This window comes from Struthio camelus, chromosome 25 (assembly GCF_040807025.1).
Source record: "Struthio camelus isolate bStrCam1 chromosome 25, bStrCam1.hap1, whole genome shotgun sequence".
Taxonomy (NCBI): Eukaryota; Metazoa; Chordata; class Aves; order Struthioniformes; family Struthionidae; genus Struthio; species Struthio camelus.
The window spans coordinates 7,221,235-7,240,755 of NC_090966.1; the positions used below are offsets into that span (position 1 = coordinate 7,221,235).

At 44.5% G+C, this 19,521-nt stretch overlaps 2 protein-coding genes across 2 annotated transcripts; both read right to left on the reverse strand.

Moving 5' to 3' along the window:
• Positions 1-2,064: 2,064 nt before the first annotated feature.
• Positions 2,065-7,627, reverse strand: LOC104152429 (keratin, type I cytoskeletal 13-like). The gene is made up of 8 exons (XM_009687752.2): positions 6,804-7,627; positions 5,682-5,764; positions 4,945-5,101; positions 4,514-4,675; positions 4,023-4,148; positions 3,640-3,866; positions 3,202-3,347; positions 2,065-2,386 (listed from the first exon to the last, which is right to left on the reverse strand). The coding sequence occupies exons 1-8, from the start codon at positions 7,383-7,385 to the stop codon at positions 2,361-2,363; spliced, it is 1,509 nt and encodes a 502-aa protein (XP_009686047.1). The 5' UTR covers positions 7,386-7,627; the 3' UTR covers positions 2,065-2,360.
• A 6,781-nt stretch (positions 7,628-14,408) lies between these two features.
• Positions 14,409-19,014, reverse strand: LOC104152451 (keratin, type I cytoskeletal 19). Its single transcript, XM_009687776.2, has 8 exons — positions 18,499-19,014; positions 18,037-18,119; positions 17,484-17,640; positions 17,227-17,388; positions 16,753-16,878; positions 16,336-16,562; positions 15,213-15,322; positions 14,409-14,677 (listed from the first exon to the last, which is right to left on the reverse strand). Exons 1-8 carry the CDS (start codon positions 19,012-19,014, stop codon positions 14,667-14,669), a joined length of 1,392 nt encoding a protein of 463 aa, XP_009686071.2. The 3' UTR covers positions 14,409-14,666.
• Between the last annotated feature and the right edge of the window lie 507 nt (positions 19,015-19,521).

The following is a 19,521-nucleotide window of genomic DNA, read 5'->3' on the forward strand; positions in this document are numbered from 1 at the left end:
GTGGACAAGGCAGGAGAAGACAGTGGGAAAGGAACGGGGAAAAGATTTGCTTTCCAATTTCTTCTCAGCCAGACATCTGAGAACACCTGGGACGTAGACAGAGGAGTCTAACCAATGGAAGTTCACCATTATAACCACTATAAGTACCTCTTTTGATCCTTTGTGAAGCACTGGCCATACATGTCTACCCAGGGACTCCTGCATCAAGTGCAAGACTTTCTGGAGAGCTAGAACAGATCTTAGAGAAGGTTTGATTTAGTCTTGGTTTAAAAACTTCTACCTATGGCCACTCCGCTGCATCACTGTTCCGATTGTTCCTATGCTGTGTGTTCTTGTTTCACCTTTAGCCCCTCCATACTATTAATTTTATTGTCTGGTAGATGAAATAAAAGAAAGTCCCTGAGAAATCTTCTCTCTGTGGATTTCTACAGCAGGAGAAAGCTATCTCTTACCTACTCCCTGATACACGAATGACTGAGCTTCTTCAGACACTTGCTGTCTATGAGCCTTGAAGACGTTAGTTTCCTGGAAGGTTTCAGATCATAAGTCTGTTTCTACAGCAACAGAGAAATCTATTTCTATATGAAAAAAATGAGGCTAGAAAAGTATGTGCCATGTTATACTACATATATGTTTCTAAAATGTTCTTGTCTTTCTACCCTTTCTCCTCTTCCCCCCCGAGACTGACTTCTTAGTCTCCAGTTTGCGTTACCAAAGGAATAACCAGGGAGGTTTTGCTTTGCCAAGTCACTTCTTCATAAGTGAACATGACTGTGTGAGTAACAATGAGCCACACTGCAGTACATCAGAAAAGTTAAAGCAACAGTAGCCATAGCCAGTGCTGCTGTGTTAGCTGTGAATAGGCAGGGTGGAGACATAAAACCAATCACTGCTTGGTTTTTTGGTCCAGCAAACAATTCAGTACTCAACACACCCTCCAGCTCATGCTCTTCAGCTTTTAACTGAAAATACTCTAAACGCAGTATGTCTCTGCAAGTTCACCACAGGCGGTTCACATGGCTGCACCGACCAGCAGTGCTGCAAAGGGCCCCGAGTTACCAAACTGCTGCTGTAGCATCTCTGTGCGGGTCAGCATCAGGCCTCGTGCATGCTACCAGGCATGCCAGTTCACGCTGACTCAATATCAGCTACCTGGCTGCTGTTGGGAGCCCAAAAGAGGGAGTGAGCTTTGCCTTCTTGTAAGGTTTAGGGCATGAAGGCTCTGTGTATCGAAAAGCTCCAGCTAACTTTTTTCTCCATCACATTCTATGTTAAGCTGCACTCATACAGCTTCCATCGCGTCCTCCCCAGTTCTCCAAAGAAGGTATGCTTAATAAAAAGATGATCTTTCAACAGTTCCTGATTCTCAGGCTGAACCTTGTGCTCAAAGCAGGATGACCAGGAAATGACTCAGTGACTATGTAAGAGTAGATAGGAAATAACTTTGTTGCCTCAGGTCCCTTTCTTAATGGGAAGATAACTGTAAAGTGAAAGGGGTAGATCTGAATATAAGCCATCTCAGCAGAAATTGAATCAGCCATAGAGACCAAGATCTCCCCTTTGACCTGTTCACAGCACCCAGGCTGGCTGACAGAGCGTGAGAGGGCACAGCCCAGATGTCTCACATAGCACTAGGCTGGGGCTGAGGCAGTCTGTCCCCACTTATTCCATCTCTGACTTTCAGCCACACTAAGTTCTCTTTATTTTTCTATATGTTTTTTCTAAAATTGTGTTTAAGTGAAATATTCTGTGGGAAACACAGGCATCTGCCTGAATTGGCTGTCCATGCACATCATGGAGGAGGTAAGCAGGAAAGGGCAATATCTGCTACCAGGTTAGCGAGACCATTCCCTGGCTCCTGCTGGCACAGCAGCTTTGTTCTCAGTTGATTCTGATCTTGACCAGTGTAAGTGACCCTTGTGATGGGGTTTCTACCTTTTCCTTTGGAGTCACTGCAGAGTCTTAAGAGGCCTGGCTGAGGATGTGGTTGGCACCTGGGTCGGTGCCTGGTTTGCTAAAGGAAATCAGTTTCCAGGCACAGATTTCTTGATTGCATGAGGCAGAAGCAAAGTTTTATTAGAAACATTTTTTCACCAGCAGGTACATTAATGATCATAGTACTGTTTAACTCAAGTAATGATCACAGCAACTGGGCACACACAGCAATACAGACTGGAAGAAGCAAGTAGCAAAATAAAGCAGACGGTGGCCCACTGATCTGCTTATCCCTCTGACACGTTGCTTAGCATCGCTGAGTAATAGGAAGGAGTATGCTCCTTGCTCTTGGCGGCAGCGTAAATATTCTCTTTATCCGTGACTCTGCTTCAGGGATCTTTTGTAGGATATTCTCATTTCTCTGCTTAATCACAAATCCTTCTGCAAGGCACTGGAGAGATCACAGGAAATATTAATTTTTTTAGAGCAAAAATAGATTTTTTTCCTGCCCTATCATTCTGCACATGTGATCATTTCACGAGCTAACTCAATTGGAATTTGAATAAATCCTGGCCCTTCCTGGAAAAGCCTTCACTGTTCCCTGCCAATCTGACAGATGGGATTTGCAGCTGGTTTGAGCACGCTGCCCTTCTACATTAAGATGCCAAGTGGTGCAAGCTGCAGGCGTTGTATCAGCAGCAATCTGGATGAGGGAACAGCATCCTGGGTCCTTGCCAGAGTGCCCGGGAACAGTGCCCCTGCCCACACTCATTCTGCTGGACCAACTGTCACCGCATTTATTTATTTCTGTTTCTATTTGGCTGGAAGTTTCCCCCTACTATTTTTCTGTCAGTATTCCCATCATTGCTGCTTCTTTTTCTCTGTTTTCAGGGCACTCTCCTTTCTCCTGCTCTTTCTTCTGCCCCAGGTTTCACGTCACTCCTTTCTCCATGTTCTCTGTCTGTGGCTTGCCTACCTGCTGATTCTCTATCCTTCTTTTCCTTTCTTATCCCTCTTCCCCTTCCTCCCTTTTTTGTAGATCTCATCCTTCATAGCAGTTACAGCTACTGCCCACTTCCTGAAGACACTCACTGTAGCACTCCTCTGTGTGGCCTCCCATCGTGTATTTCCCAGTAACCTCACAATAAAACTTTCAAATGGTGCCTGTAAGCTTCTTAAAGAAAGAGCATTGGAAAGATCCTTGTTGCTGCTTGTCTTTGTTGCGCTAGAATAGAGAAGACTGGAAATCAGGTTTGCAGTTCTTACCTTGTATCTCCGCAGCTGCACAAGATGGCATCTGGGAAGATGAAGTGTAAGTGTGGCTTGTTCTAATGATACTTCCTCCTCCTACTCCACTTGTTCTTGCAACACCTCCTCCTAGACCTGAAGACTGGCCAATTCCTCCTTGCTGACTAAGGGGACAGGAAAATAACATTTTAGTGAAGGAAATCACAGATAAGTTAGACACAGTTTGTTCATTGTCACTGCTGCTCTCAGTCTGTTGTGTTCTTTAGCACAGAATGGACAGATTATTGCAGTGAGCTCTCTTCTTGTAGCAACCTCATAGCAATGCATGCATCAGTTACCAGGCAGCCGAAATAGTTCGGTAAGGGCAAAAAAGTATGCAGTGCTTTGCTGTTATGTTAAAATACCCAGAACACAAGTATTTTATTGTATTTGGTGGTGTGTCTAAAGTCTACTTACATTAGGTCCTGCTGTCCCCCCTCCAGCAGGCAGCGGTATGTATGGATCTCCTGCTCCAGGCGGCATTTGACATCCAGGAGGATCTTGTACTCCTGGTTCTGACACTCCATTTCTGCACGCAGATCAGCCAGTTGCTGCTCCACGCAAGTGATCTGGCTCTGGAGCTCAGCAAGGTGGTTGTTGTAGCGACATTCTGTCTCAGCCAGAGATGCTTCCAGGTTATCCCTCTGAGAAATGAATGCAGCACAATGCAAATACAGGTATAACAAGCATTGCATTTAACAACAAATTCTTATTTGAGCTTTACAAAATGGACGGTGAGCTTGGACTTATCCAAAGCATAACTGTAAGACAGCTAGGCTCTACATGAGGTCCCCACCTACCTGGCTGAGCTGAGCCTGCAGGTCGATTTCCAGGGCTTGCAATTGGCGTCTCAGTTCGGTGACTTGGTTGTTGCATGTCTCTACCTCCTGGCCACTTGTAATAACCTCCCGATTCACCTCCTCAATCTGCAAATCGCCAGTCCAGAATAAAGACATTCAGGGAATGCTCTAATGTAAGTTAGATGGCGTATTAAAGAAACAGCAGAGAAGCTAGCAAAATATATGAAATGCAAAGAGTTTGGGTGAACTCTCAGCTTAATGGAACATAAATCCTGCTTGCAATTCCTCTTCTAATAGTGCTGGCTGTCAAATTCTTCTCACTCTTAATCACAGCCCTTTGAGAGTGGCAGTATCCCCTCTGTTCGGTCAATTTAAATCAATGCTAAACATGACTACAGTATGTTACATGGTTTTAACTTAAAATAAATCAATGCAGAGGAATTGCCTTTATGTTGGCCTGGGAAAATCAAAGGTGAGTAAATTTCACTCACCTTGCACTCGTACCAATCCTCAACTTCTTTGCGATTGCGTTCAATCAGTGTTTCATACTGGCACCTCATCTCCTCCAGGATCTTTCTGAGGTCTGGGCCGGGACAGGCATTGACCTCCACACTCACATCTCCAGTTGCTTGTTTCCTCAGACAATTCATTTCCTGGAAACACAACCCAAATCATGTGAGTTTTTTAAAAAAGGAAAAAAACAACTGAGGGAGCTTAGTTCCCTGTAGGGAAGAGCATAGCCCCCAGCACAGGCCCTCTTATTCGCAGCTCCTATTCCACATATACCATCTCCATCAACCACTTGTGGCTGGAAAACCCTCCGCAGCCAGCAGTCCAGGGTTAGGGACCAGGAAGAGGGAGAATCCTGCATACTGAATGAATTGATAACAACACTTTTTACATGAGAGGCGTAGGACCCTACCTCCTCGTGGTTCTTCTTCAGGCAGCACAGCTCCTCACGCAAGGACTCCAGCTGTGCCTCCAGGTCAGACCTGCAGAGAGTCAGCTGATCCAGGACTTGGCGCAAGCCGTTAATATCAGCCTCCACACTCTGGCGAAGGGCCAGCTCCGTCTCATACCTAAATCATGGACAAGAAAGATGAGTCAAGTTTTGACCCTACCGTTTTGCTCTTTTTTTGTTTGACCATCAACATGATTCAATCTTTCTTAAGATATTTTCCTAACTAGCCTCACAAGAAGCTAAGGAAAGCAATCTTGAGGCTTGGTCCGTCAAAATCCTCCTTCAGTCAGCTTTCTACAGAACTTTTTCACTGTGGCAGAGGTGTCACTCACCAGGTTTCTGCGCTCCAACAAGAGAAAATAGAAAGTTCCCTTTTGAAAAACACCATGTGCCAGAACATTAGCTCATGTGAACCTGTACTGCTCCCTGTGTGTGAATCCCTTCTGCAGGATTCTTTTGAAGAACTGTCTCTTATCTCCACGGAAAAACACTTTGTTGCCCCAAACTTTCTATCCCGGAAATGACCCTAATTAAGGCAGCTCTGGAGGCAAAGGGTGAAAGAGCTTTTCTACATAGCCTCCAGCCTTCTTAACCAGAGGACCACTGGAGACCTCTCTGAGAAGTCCTTTTCCCGCGAGTCTGGAGGCAGGAGCACAGTGAGAGAGGACGGGGCACCTGTCCGCTGTGGGGGTACTCACTTCACTCGGAAGTCGTCGGCTGTCATCCTGCTGTTATCAATGTTCAAAATTATCTTGTTGTTGTCTATCGTTGCGCAGACAATCTGGAAAAGAATAGGCTTAAAGAATAAGTTTCTTCCCTTTATCCTCAGGCTCCCACTCTATTGGTTGGCCGGGGTTACAAGACCTAGCCTCTTTCTTTCTCTCTCTCTCTGTTTCTCTCTTTCTCTTTCTTTTTTTTTGATATTGGTTAGTAGGCATGGCATCGTAGTTAGTAGGCACGGTTAATGCACATCCTCTTGGTTATTAGGGTATTGGTTCAGAGACGTGGTAGTCACAGGGACGAGTGTTCAGTGAAGCACGGTGGAGTACGTTAAAATGCTGCAGTACATGGTTCAAATGCAGACAGTTATGGAGGTATAATTAGTGTTGCCGATGCCTGCCGTGATCCACCTAACATTTGAAATGTGAATCTTAGATTTAAAAGCTTTGTTCCAAGACTTAATTACATATCTATCTCATTCTGCCCCTTTGTCTACTGGATTCTTTTCACTTCATTCTTTTTTAGTGCATTGACATCCTAGAATTTTTCCCTAACACAGTTTGAAAAAGAAAAAAGATTTTAATTTTAAGTTCTGTATCCAGTATGCATTGTGGCAATGTTCTGTTTGCTCTTATTTTTATTTAGATGACCAACAATTTCCAGTTCTGTATAAAAGAGTAAAGTTGTAAAAAAAAGGAAATAACAATTAGCTAGAATTCTGCAAGACTGGTGGCAGAATACTATAAATATAGGCAAATGAATGTGATTCATTATTTATTTCCCTTTTAGTCACTTTCTTGGCATATATCTGTTTAAACATATTGGCACAAGCCTAATTCAGAAAGACTGCTGAGCCAGTCCGGATGTATTCTATGCACATAACATTTTCCCTTTCAAATAAATCTGATGAATTAAAGTAATAGAAGCAGTCCAAACACTCACAGTGAGCTCTAGGGCTTTCTGTAGGCAGTTGTCTTGATGTGTGTTTACAAAAAGCATTTTACAACAATGAAATGGCACTCTTGATAACTGCACTGAGCTGTGAAACAGCACTGTGGGAGAAGCTTACAAGGGAGAAAACGGCTAAGAAATGACATTACCTGATTTTGGAGATCTTCTATTTCTTTATAATAGCAGCTGTAGTCCCGTGGCTCACAAAAAGGGCCCTGCTTGGCATACCACTCCCTGATTCTGCACTCCAGGTCAGCATTTTCTTGTTCCAGGCACCTCACCTTGTCCAGGTAAGAAGCCAGGCGATCATTAAGGTTCTGCATGGTCACTTTTTCATCACCAGAAAGAAGAATGCCATCACCAGAAAACCCGCCCCCAGCTACCCCACCACCAACACCAATACCAGTGCCACCTCCAATGCCACCGCCAAAGCGGACACTGCCACCACTGAATCCAATGCCTGAACATCCTCCGAGGACACCAGCTCCTAAGCCACCTCCATAGTTTCCACCAACCAAACTGCCAGTGCTCAGTCCTCCTCCATAATTTACACCACCACAGTAGCTCCTACCAGAAAACCCTCTGCTACCACCTATCCCACAGGTCGTGTATCTTCCAGATGAGACTGAGGAGATCCGTACTCCACCACCACCACCGCCACCAATAACACAGCTGCCACCACTGGTTCTGCCCCTGAGAGAGCCAGTTGTCTGCTTAATACTGCAACTCATTCTGAGGACAGCTGCAGCTGCAACCCAAAGCCCAAAGCAAGATGCACAGCTTGATATTGAATCAGACTGCAGGTTGTTTGTTGCCACAGATCTCTATTTATACCTTCCAGAAGGGGTGTCACGTATAGGGTGTTTCTTCTTCCCACGGGGCTGGCTAGTCTTGCTGTTTATGCCAGGAATAAATAGCCCATAGGCAGTTTCCCTCTAGAAATCCCAGTTCACAAGGAAGATACTTTACATGTCAGCAGCTTATTCCAAAAAATAAAATAATGTTTTATGAGTCATCAGCTTTTTGTATGAAGCAAACTTTACAACAAGTCAAGAAAAAAAGTTGCCCTAGATTATGCACAGAGAAGAAACATTGGTATTTATAACATCAAAGTGCCTTTTATCTTTTATTAATTTGTATTTATTTTATTCTTACTCCAATAAACATTTTTATATCACATGCTATTTTAGAGAATGTAGAATAAAAATGGGAAGTTAGTATAAATTCTTACTTCTGAAAAGCATGAATAATAGTGACCGTAGCAGTTGGAAGACCAGGGATACTGTGATATAGATATTGTCTGTCACTTGGCACAATTACGGACAGTAGGTCTAATGCATGCTTTACTATGAGATGTCTTAAATCACTGAGGTAATCTCCCAGTGGGTCTAGTTCCCTGTTTGTGGCTTGTTGTTCTCTGGTCATACATCTACAAAAAGTTGGCTTGCTCACAATCCGCGAAGAGCGAGCCTGCTAAACCCTGGGAGTCCCATTTACCGCTGTGTCTAGATGTCCCATGGACTCGATGTAAGCTGAAGTGTACTAAGTACTTCTCTAAAGTTATTTTTCAGTTAAGGTAATTGGTCCCCTTGCTGCACGATGGGAGCACGATCTCCAAAGCCAGGCAGAAGAGGATTCAAAGAACTGGCTTAGCCAGTGGAAGTATCTTTCTCCAGAAGACAACCATAATGAGAGGATATTGTGCTCTCCAAAGAACGAAGGCTTGTGTTCCCTCCAGGATGGAATTTCCCAGCAACTCTTACTCACAAGTAACCTTTCGCTCCAGTACATCCAAATGTAAAGTTACAGGAGAAGCTGTGATAAATGCGCTTTGTGGTTAGAGTAACAGCTGTCAGAGAGCCCTGAGAACAGTTGTCACCTCAGGGGAGAAGGGCAGAGAAACCCGATGTTCGTACGCTCAGCCACCTCTCCTGTACTGGTGGGAAGGCAGTTAGGTGGCTTCTGTCACCATTGTAGTAGAGTGTCCCCAAGCATAGGTAAATTTGATCATCTTCTCACCAGCATAAGGTGTAGGACTCTTTTGTCTCCAGTGAGCTAATTTATTTCTTTATTTAGATCAAAAATGATAAAAAGATGCCTACGCATCCTAGAATATTCATTATTCATATGATGCAGTGAAATAACTTGCTGAAGGACACAGCCAGAGCCTGTGTCAGAGCTTAGACTCCTAAGATGGCAGTGCTTGAAAAACAAGTCCACCGTCCCCCCACCCAGCATAGACTCACAATACTTAAAACCATGAGCAAAAAGGAGAATAGAGAGTAAATCTGGCTTTCATCATTCATTTTGAGAAATATAATTGGAGACAGGGTGCGGCTGTGAGAGCCAACAGAAATTAATATAATGTCTGGCTTGCTTGGAGCTTTGCTTCTGCTATGTAAGTATTCAGAAGAAATTGCCTAACAGCAATCTACAGAGAGTAGCGCTTTGTGTGGAGGTTGCCTTTCCTTCCCTTTCAGAGTCTTAGGTTAGGGGAAGGCACTGAAGAAACTCATTTCTCTGTGGTGGGCAAAGAGTACCTGCTTCTTTTAGCAGTTACCTAATGGGAGGAGGGGATAGGTCTTGCTCCTCAAAACGTTGATCCGTCTGTTAAGTATGTCCTGGCTCAAAGGTCTAGAAGCTACAGAATCACATATTACTGGTGAAGACTAGAAACAATCCTACAGCTCTTCCAGAGTACTCAGTTCTGGGATATAGTTACATTCTTTGGAGCTTTGCTGTGCTCCTGCCTATTTCACTGGGACGTGAAACATGGGACTGGTACAGGCAAACACATCTGAAAGCCTGTTCCTGACTAACCAAGCTGTATTTTAAAACCAGTTTGACTATTTTCCTCACTCCGTTCGCTAGACTTGTGCAGTGGAGGCTCGCTGTTGCGCTTGCTGGCAGGCAGGCAGCTTGCACGGCCGTGCAGTAGTTTCACTCCAAGTAGTGCAGGATTGCGCTGCCCCTTTCAGCAGCGTCAAGGCTCGCAGGCAGGGTACTGAGACCTTGCCACGGAGCAAATAGAAACGTGCCTTGCTGCTTGCTAGCTCTATGGCACTGCTTCCTTCACTGGTGAGCCGCTATCTTCTTCTGAAACATCCATCAATACCAGTTATTTTTCCCCACTGAACTGATAACTTTACTACCACTTTTGTTATTGCTTGTATTACTGTAGCCTGGGAGAGTAGTCTTGAGGCAGAACACTGCATAGATAAGGACTGAGTAAGCCCAAGACATTAAAATGTTCCCAAAGGATTTATAACCCAAATATAAGACAGGAGGGAACAAATGGTTTTGGAGAGACGGAAGTAAAGGAAACAATGTGATGCTAGCAGTGAGCCAGCATGATTAGCAGTGGTCTCAGCACAGCGTTAGTGCAAACATCGTTAAGTTTTGTGGGCATTATGGCAGAGAAGAGGGAGATCTGAAAGTGGATGAAGAGGTAATAAGTGTAGACATGCAGCACTGACATGCAGCAAAGGGCAGCTCAGGAGAAAGCAAGAAGATGTTACGTTTTCAGGTGCTGTTGAGGGCAATGGGGTCTGATCCTGTGGGAGCTGTGGCTGTCACAATGTACAGCCCTTTCGCAAAATGTCAGCCTGTCTCTTCAGTGTTCTGCTTGTTTTGCTTATCAAAGTTAAGAAGATAATGTTTTCTTGTGTCAACTACAAGAAAGGTGTGTCTAATTCAACAGAGCTTTGCTTTCATAAGCATTGCTTCAGTAATGTTTGTGCAACCACAGACTGGAATATGATTTTATCTTGTCACTTGTAATTACCATTAGTAATTTGCATAATAGCCATTAGGCATCACTTATTAATACTTCTTTGATGTGATACTGAGCCAGCTCCAGACCTCATGCTCCCATCTTTCAAATGCAGACCATGACTTTTTTCTGGCTAATGACTCATTGGTTTATACCACCATGTTTAGCAAAATTCCTGTAAGGCAAGTGAAACAATTATCACAGTGAGTTTGCTAACAGCATGCTCCTAGCTCTTAAATACACCGCCGAGACGAAGGTGATGGCTCTCTTTCAGTTCTTTTTTTGCTGACTGTTCTCATCTTCAAACTCCCTCTGAACATTTGCTAGTGATGCAGCAGAAGTTCAGCAGAAAATGGAGATGGACAGAACCAGATTTCTTCCTGCTGAAGCTCACACCATCTTCCTTGGTTCATTTTGTGAATGGTCTTAGTTTCCTCCTAGCACGTGCCAGATGATGACAGTGCAGCCAGACTTCCCAGCATTTGCAGCTCTGGAAGCACACTGATTACCATGGCAAAGAAGAGTACAAGAAAGCTTATATTAGAGGACAGATGGGAATACTGATGGGAGAACGAAACTGCAGCAATTTCACTCTAACTTGGAGAGCTGTGTGCAGTTCAGGCTGGATGAAAGACAAGGCTTTAGCCTGTGGGCCTTGCTGGCAGAGCCCTGTGTCGACACAGAACCTGACAAGCAGAACTAGCGTATTTTAGGTGCTTCCTGAGCTCAGATACTATCCAGTGGTACGATAGAGACAGGTAGCCAAAGGTATATGCCAGCCAGAGCCTCTCCAGAGAGTTCTCTTTTCTTTTTTTTTGATACCTGTGCTAAAACTTCCAGATTTTCAATACACTCTCAATATGTGGTTGATAAAGACAGTTTATATGATATTTTACAATGTACTGGGCTGAGAAATCTACTGCTTGATTATAATATTGATTTACTCATATACAATTTTATAAATGTTACACAAGGCAGTAAACAAAAATACAGTCCCCACAGATAGTTACTATGGGTGTGAGTGAGACTGTACTTGTCTGTGTACTTTGTAAAACAGGATTTAATAGAGAAATTATAGTTTATACAGGTCACCAAAATATATCCTAGCATTAAAAATGCATAATACTTGTAATCATGTATAATTGCGTGTTCCATGCAGTCCTTAACTCCTGGCTGATTTCCAGCATTAACAGTTTGCAAGATTGGTTGATTTCTTTCTGTTTCTTCCCTGATGTCCTAAACCTCTGATATGTTTACTCCTCAGAGATTTTTTCTGATGATATTGTAATTCACATCATCTTTTCTCTCTGAAAGACAGCGACAGTGTCTGCCAGAGCAAGCATAGTACGTTTCATCTATAGCAGCTGCTCCTGATGCTGACAGCTTCTGCTTACTGATCTGAGTGCTAATATAACTCCCCTGCTCAACGTTTGATGGTTTTTCACGTGCTACCACCTACACTTGGAACCACCTCTGCTCTCTGGGACACCCACTCCCTTGCTTTTTGTCTTTAAATTCCTCTCCCAAGCTTACACCTTAAGCCTAAGTTTCTGTCTCTCTTTGCGCTACTCATTCACTCTTGTTTTACAAGATTTGCACGTTAAAGAAAGAAAAAACCCAGGTCGTACAAGCTGCACTGGCAGTGTGCTAACATGAGTGACTGCGTGTTTGCGATATGGTTGAAGTTTGCCTGAAGGAGTATGCACTCCGTGTCCCGGGTCGCTTCGTGTCCTGTCATCCCATACGCTGCATCTTCTGCATTTCATTTAACTTCTCTTCACCTTCTCGTCCTGTACTGTTTCCACAGTCATCATTTGCCATTGCTGTCCAGGTTACAAACTCACTGGACAGTGAAGACATCTTTTTATTTCTGCATATCGTTTAATACAGTGACCTCAGAGGTGCCGTTTAAACACTGAGACAGCTTAAATGATGTGAAATGTACTGTATAATTAGTGTTGCAGAAGCAGGAGATACAGAACTCAGTCAGAGCAAGTTTTAAGCGTAGAGCCTTGTCCAGAAGCTCACTGCAGCAATTACTCCACAAACCTGGGGACACAGACTTGGGGAGAGGCCATCTCCCAAGGGGACCGCTTGAGCCATTCCTTGGATTGCTTACCCCTTGGCTCTTTGTGCCGGTGCAGTGAGCTGCACAAAGACACAACACACAACTTGGAGTGGAAAGCTTAGGGCACAAGAGACAAGACGTATGAGCAGACCAAGTACAGAGCAAAGGCCCAGAACAAGAAAGAGTGTTGACTACAACGAAGTCCCACCTTGGCTGTAACTTTTGCCAGCGGAATAACTCTGTGCAGCCAAACTTTACCTTGTCCCATGTTGTCTTACACCAAGAAGATGAAGAAGGGATGGGAGTCCTTATTGTATTATTTTGTACCTGCCTAACATGCAGAGCGTCCTTATCTCAAGAAGCTTACAACAGGAAGGGTCTCTGTATTTCTGCTATTCCCGCTAACCCTGCTTTAGGTTTCCAGGGTTTGATAACTTACAGGGTAGGTGGTCAGGCTGTGTGAAAATGGAAGGTCCTTTAATGAGAGTAAGTAGCAGCTGTTCCTTCTGGAAGTCTTGTTAGGCCTTAAATTCTTCTAAACTGCAAACCACATATATGTGATCACACACACTTCTTTCCTCACTTCTGCACGCTCTCCTCTGTGTGCCACTGTTCACATGCACTATGGGCACTGGCACAATTACAGAGTTAGGAAAGAAAGGAAAGCCTTTCCAGGAGGCTGTTTTTGAAGAATGGTGGTGATTTGAGAGGCCACCAGGCCTTCAACAAATTGAAATAATATTGCCAGGAATTAACTTTTTCCAGAAATAGCTATTTGTCTTTCCAGAAGTGTCTGAGTTGCTTCTTCCTTTAGAAATGAGCTCTAATTAAGACTTGGTCTCCTCTGAAGCCTTTATGTTGAACCTGTGTAAAAGGTCAGTCATCAAACCCCATCAAATATTTTGTTATAGAAAAAGGCTAATTGAACCCCATAATGAGGAGCAAAGATCAGCAGCAGCCTTCGCAGCCTGTCTGATGCATTTGTAGGAGGAAAGACACTGCTGCTAGTGAGGTGAGAGGGGCAGTTCTTGATTCTTTGCTTGTACAAGCAGCAAAATGCAGTTGTGTTCCTGAATGTGCCTGCAATTCCTTTCTTTGTGGTACTAAAATACTACCACCTTTTTTCTGTCTGTTTATTATATCTTCCCTTTTAAAAATCCTCTCCCACATATTAATTTTGTCTCACCCTTTTATCTTCCCACATGTTGCCAACTGGTTATTCCTGCTTGCCTTTTTTTTTTGTATCCATTTAGATGTTCTTTATTTAGCCTTTTCTCTAGGAATTGTTTTTCTGCACCAGAAGGGTGTGTCAAGTCCAGCAGAGCCTTGCTTTCAGAATTACTGCTTCAGTATTATTTGGCAAAACTTGTTATTCTTGATTGTGTTGTGTTGTGTTGTGTTGTGTTGTGTTGTATTATATTATATGCATACCTCCTTTAATGAAAGCTCAGTTTTCCCTCAGAAGTCTCTTTCAATGAAAGATCATCAGTCAGACTGCCTTGAAGCTCCTTCCCTGTGCTGTCTCCAAGCTCCCTGAATATCTCTTTCTTCAGCACCTTCTACTTCGTGTCTTAGCTTATACTTCCTTCTCTGGGAGCAAACGTACCTTTCCGCAGCATCAGCTTTTCCCATTCTTCGTCTGCCTGCAGCCAATGAAGTCACTGGGAACAGTGTGGCAGATGGGAACACTGCACAATATTGTTCTGTTTTTCATTGTAAGGATTGCTTTGTGGAAGTAGCTTTTCAGAGAAGCTCTGACCAAAGGTGGATTTCTAGCCAAAAGTGTATGATAAGTATAACTCTCTGTGTAACAATTTTTTTAATACTTGTATAATAATTTACTTGTAGAAATCATTTCTCAGGCACAAGGCTGTATAACTAATAGCAAAGATTTATTAGAGACAGGCTTTGGTAGTTGTTAGATGACTGACTGCAGTACAGATTAGCCCAAGTAAGGATCAGTGGCTGGATCAAAACAGCATTGCAGGATGAAGGCAGCAGGCAGAGTAGCTGGCAGGAAGACAGCCCTCCTGCAAAAGTCCCTTCCAGCCGGTGCCATAAGCAGAACTGAGGACTGTCAGGTTATTTTTGTCTTGCTTTTTCCAGCAAGTTTGTTCTTTGGGTCCCCTCCTTAGAGGAACTGCAGTGGGACTGGCAGGGAAGCTCTTGTCTTCAGTGACCTGCTGAGGGAGAGTAGGAAGCATTGCTTTTCAGGGCTCTCCTCCACATACTCCTTTGTCTTTCTCCTAAGTTGCCCCTTGCTCTTGTACTGACCTTTCTTTTCGCTCTTCTCCCTGACTTGGTTAATTTTATATTCTTTTATATTCAGACTCATGACTGACTTTGATTCCCCCACCAGTCTTTCATTTCTGTGTTGTGTTGAAGGGCTTACTTAAACATATTTGTTACTAGCAACCCCCCAGCATCAAAAATCTTTTCTACGTGTAAGTTTGTAAATGTCCCATAGGTGCAGCCCTCCCTGCTGCTATCTATCATAGCCGAGTTAATCACTATGCTCTGCCACCAACCACCACGGCCACCGTCCTGCATGTCTGACTCCCTGCGCTGACTCTCTCCAGGAAAAAGAAACCATCTCCAGCCCCTCTTTACCATCCCAGAAAAGCTTGGACATCTCTCATGCTCCACTTCTGCAAGTAAATAGCAGGACCAAAGAAGTAACTCATGGTCACACTTGCAGGCTTCTAGAGGACACCTCACCTTGTACATCCTCACCCAGAGCGAAGGGCAGGCATGGCTGACACAGGCTGGCTTTAAGCCCACTGCTTCTCCCAGCTGATGTGGCAGAGGCTCCTCTTCCCACTGGCTCTCTGTGGAAGGGAGACAGCTCTGTTGACCAAAGTGCCCGTCAGTCGCAGCCTGGGGAACTGCCCTGTGAACTGGAGCTACTGGTTCCATTGACTTTAGCTGCCTGTCTTCAGCTACTATTGGCCTAGTAGAGGGGTAAGGCACCGTCAAGGTTCCCTTCCCCCCTTTGAACCGTGAGGGTCATTAAGAGCAACAATTAGTGCATCCTCCATCCTGCTTGTCCACCAGACAGCTATTGCCCTTCCGTCTTGACATAGGATTCTGGACTGCCTGAGGCTCTGAGAGCCACCCCCACAGTGTCATCTCATCCATTGCAACCAGCATTTTGGAACAGGAACTGATTTTTCACATTGCCAATTTAGGACTGGAGAGCCCATGAGAGACCACCTCAGGGTACTGCTATTAAAATACCTCTTTTTCCCAACTATTGGAGCAGGTGGGTGCTCAGGCCAGTTTTATGTGTAGGCAGCCGTTTATGAGATGAACAGCAGGCCTCACTGTTTCAAAATCTCAGTCAATGGAAAGAGCCAACTGCTTTGCATACAAATTAAATTTCCCAAAACTTTAATTAAAATTGTTGTGTGAGTCTGAAAATGTTTAGATAATTTATTGTTTCAGTTAATTTAACTGCTAGTCCCTAATCCTGTCTAGCAGTGGCAAGGCAATAAAACTCAATTAAATGCCACGTTTCATAAAAGACCTTGCCCAACTCATAGTGAAAAGCACCCTTTAATGATCTGAGATGTTGCACAATGCAGAGGACAGGTTTTGAGGCACTCTCCTGGCTGTCTTTGCTGCCCAAAGAGGTAATGATCTTTGGCTTACAGTCTGGATGCTTATCAGAGCCAATTTTTCAAATGCCTTGTGATCAGCTAATGAGCCCCGTCTAGTAACAGGTCAGTCCCGGTTCCTCAACACAATACTATTTCTACCGCTTGTATGACAAATTTTCATATCTTTGTAAGTCAAAGTGGGGAGATTTTACTATGCCCGGGTTTGTCTGTAGTCTGCATACACAATGTCCTGCTGTCCCCCCTCCAGCAGGCAGTGGTAGGTCTGAATCTCCTGCTCCAAACGGCACTTGACGTCCAATAGGGTCTTGTATTCTTGGTTCTGGCACTCCATTTCCTCTCGTATTTCAGCCAGCCACTGCTCCACGCAGGAGATCTGGCTCTGTAGCTCAGCAAGGTATTTGTTGTAGCGACATTCAGTTTCTGCTAAAGAGGATTCCAAATTTTCTTTCTGAGGATGGAAACAAGAAAAAGGCACTTGTAGGCTTAGCCCATCCGGTCACAGGAAGCTGGGACTTTTTAGCTGAGAAATCATACTAAAAGGTGTTGGTTCAGTGTGTCTCAGCTGTATGACCCTGATAATGCAGCTTTCTAAACAGAGCTGGGGAGTCTGAGATACGAACGCCTGTGGCATCACCTACCATGTTGAGCTGGGCTTGTACATTGATTTCCAAGGCCTGCAGCTGACGTCTCAGTTCAGTGACCTGTTTGTTGCTTGACTCTATCTCCTGGCTGCTTGTGATGACCTCCAAGTTCACCTCCTCTACCTGAAAAGTTAAAATAAGAACACTCCTCACCTCACCGTGCCGCAGCGTCCGGCTGCTCCCTCCTCCAGAAGGCCTCACCATGCTGCTTCTGCACGCACTGCAGTGTTCTGAGTATCCCCAAACCCAAAGCCCCACCATTTATTCCGTTATGGCCCTGTAACACCATGCAGTGGCCCCTTTGCCATAAACAGAAGAGCACTGTGCTTGGACAGTATAGTAAGACGCCGAGCACATCCTCAACGGAATTGCTGATGTTAAAACATCTCCAGTATGTGTTCTTAACCTCTCTCATTTTTCCCTTTTCCCTCAACAGGCAGAGCAGGGTACAGCTATGCCCGTGTCTAGTACCTTGCAGGCATACCACTGTTCAGTCTCTTTGCGGTTGCGCTCCATCAGGGTTTCATACTGGCACCTCAAGTCCTCCAGGATCTTCCTGAGGTCTGGGCCAGGACAGGCGTTGACCTCCACGCTCACATCACCAGTCACTTGTTTCCTCAGACAGCTCATTTCCTGCAGAGAATACACGTGCCGTGTCAACGCGAGTCACACTCGGGGGGACTTTCCTTCTTTTTTCTTATATCTGTAAGAGTAAGGGGGAATCTCACCTCCTCATGGTTTGTCTTGAGACAACACATCTCTTCGGTCAAGGCCTCAAACTGAAACTGAAGATCAGTCTTGCAGCTGGCCAGCTGATCCACGACAGGGCGTAAGTTACAAATATCTGCATCCGCATTTTGCCGGAGACCGCATTCAGTCTCATACCTTAAGCCACAGACAGCAAAGAAAAGTTAGCATGTCAGCACACTGTGGCAAGTCCCTCACAGCTGTCTGGCTGTGTTCCTGAACAGATATTTCAGACTGCGTACATGCTTGCTCAACAGAGACCAGCTTTGACCAGCTTTTCCCACTTACTTTTCTTGTGAGTTGAGCTTGTGGAAAACAACTAGGACCAAGTACTTCTTTCACTTCAGGCATGCTATGTGATGAACACTGTTAATAATATCCATGCCTTGCACATAGATATGCAGTTTCATATGGCAGCATTGCAAGCAACTTCTTTGTTGCCCCCAACACCGTTAGGATTTCCCCATCAACATCACTCCCCTGCCCTTCTGCAGGCAGTGTGAACAGCTCAGGCCGCCGTAGGACTATACTCACTTCACTCTGAAGTCATCAGCAGTCATCCTGTTGTTATCAGTATTCAAAAGAATTTTGTTAGCTTCCATAGCTGCACACAGGATCTGGAAAAGAAAATACAGAAGAGACATTTGGGCATGCAGCTCCCTCCAGCTGCAGAAGGGCCCTGGAGAAAACAGCTCCTTGGAGTAATGCAACCCAGTTATTTTATAACAATTTCCTATACTGGGATTATTAATCTATTAAACCCAGTGGCACTTCACTGGGGAATTCTACATGCTAGCTTGTTTGAGCAGGCTGTGCTGAAACTTCAGTTCCCTGGAAGTGCTCCCCTCACAAACTGTCAGTTTTTTGTATAAACCATTGCTTCATGTGCATCTTCACAGGCAGAGGTATTGCCTCCGCCATTTGAATTTGGTCTATCCACACATCAAAGGGAAGCCCAGAGAAATATTAGAATTTACTTGAAAAATAGTGATTTACCTGATTTTGAAGATCATCAATTTCTTTGTGAAAACAGCTGTAGTCCTGTGGTTCACAGCTGGGGCCTACTTTAGTATACCACTCCCTGATTTTGTGCTCAAGATCAGCATTTTCTCCCTCCAAGAGTCGCACCTTGTCCAGGTAGGAGGCCAAGCGATCATTAAGGTTCTGCATAGTCGCCTTTTCATTGTTAGCAAATAAGATCCCCTCACCGCAACCAGCACTAGAGCTGGTGACTGCACCAGCAAGGCCTCGAGCGCAAATGCTGCCACCGCTGAATCCAGTGGTAGAACAAGCCTGCTGGGCAGCTCCAAAGCTTTCACCTGTACCACTGCCAGCGTTCAGCTGCTTCCCAATTAATCCTTCGTTTAAACTGCCTCCAGAAAAATTGCCAACTACACCACCTAAGTCATAGGCAGTCTGTCTTCCAGAGACAGAGGAAACCCTTCTTCCATTACCAGCACTGCTTCTGCCTTGGGAACAGGTAGTAAGGACCTGCCTGATGCCACAGCTCATGGTGAGAGCAACAGAGTATCCAGCACAGAGCCCAAAGCAGGCTGCACAGATTGGTGCGGGATCAGATTGTGATCACTCTGTCCTCACAGTTCTCTATTTATACCTTTCGTAGCGGATGCCACCACCAGAGAAGAGCTGCTTATTCTTCCTCCTTGTGACCTGGCTAGTTCTATTTTTTTCTGAGCCTGAAATATTTCTCCAAAGGCGTTTGTCTCCAGAAATCCCACAACAGAAAGATACTTTGGTTAACAGAAGCGTGTTTCAAAACTACATCAAAAATGTTACTTCCTGAATCATCAGGTTTGACTTGTAGTGACAACTAAACAACAGTGACACAAAAACGATGATACCCAAGAGCGGCCAGGGAATGAAACATCTTAATAATTATCCAACCCTGACGTGGGCAAGTCTACCTGGAAAGTGAAATATGTGGGAAAGCTGTCTACAGTCCTATCTGACAAAGCTTGCTTGGCCCAGTTGTCTTTGGCATCCAGGTCACCTGGACAC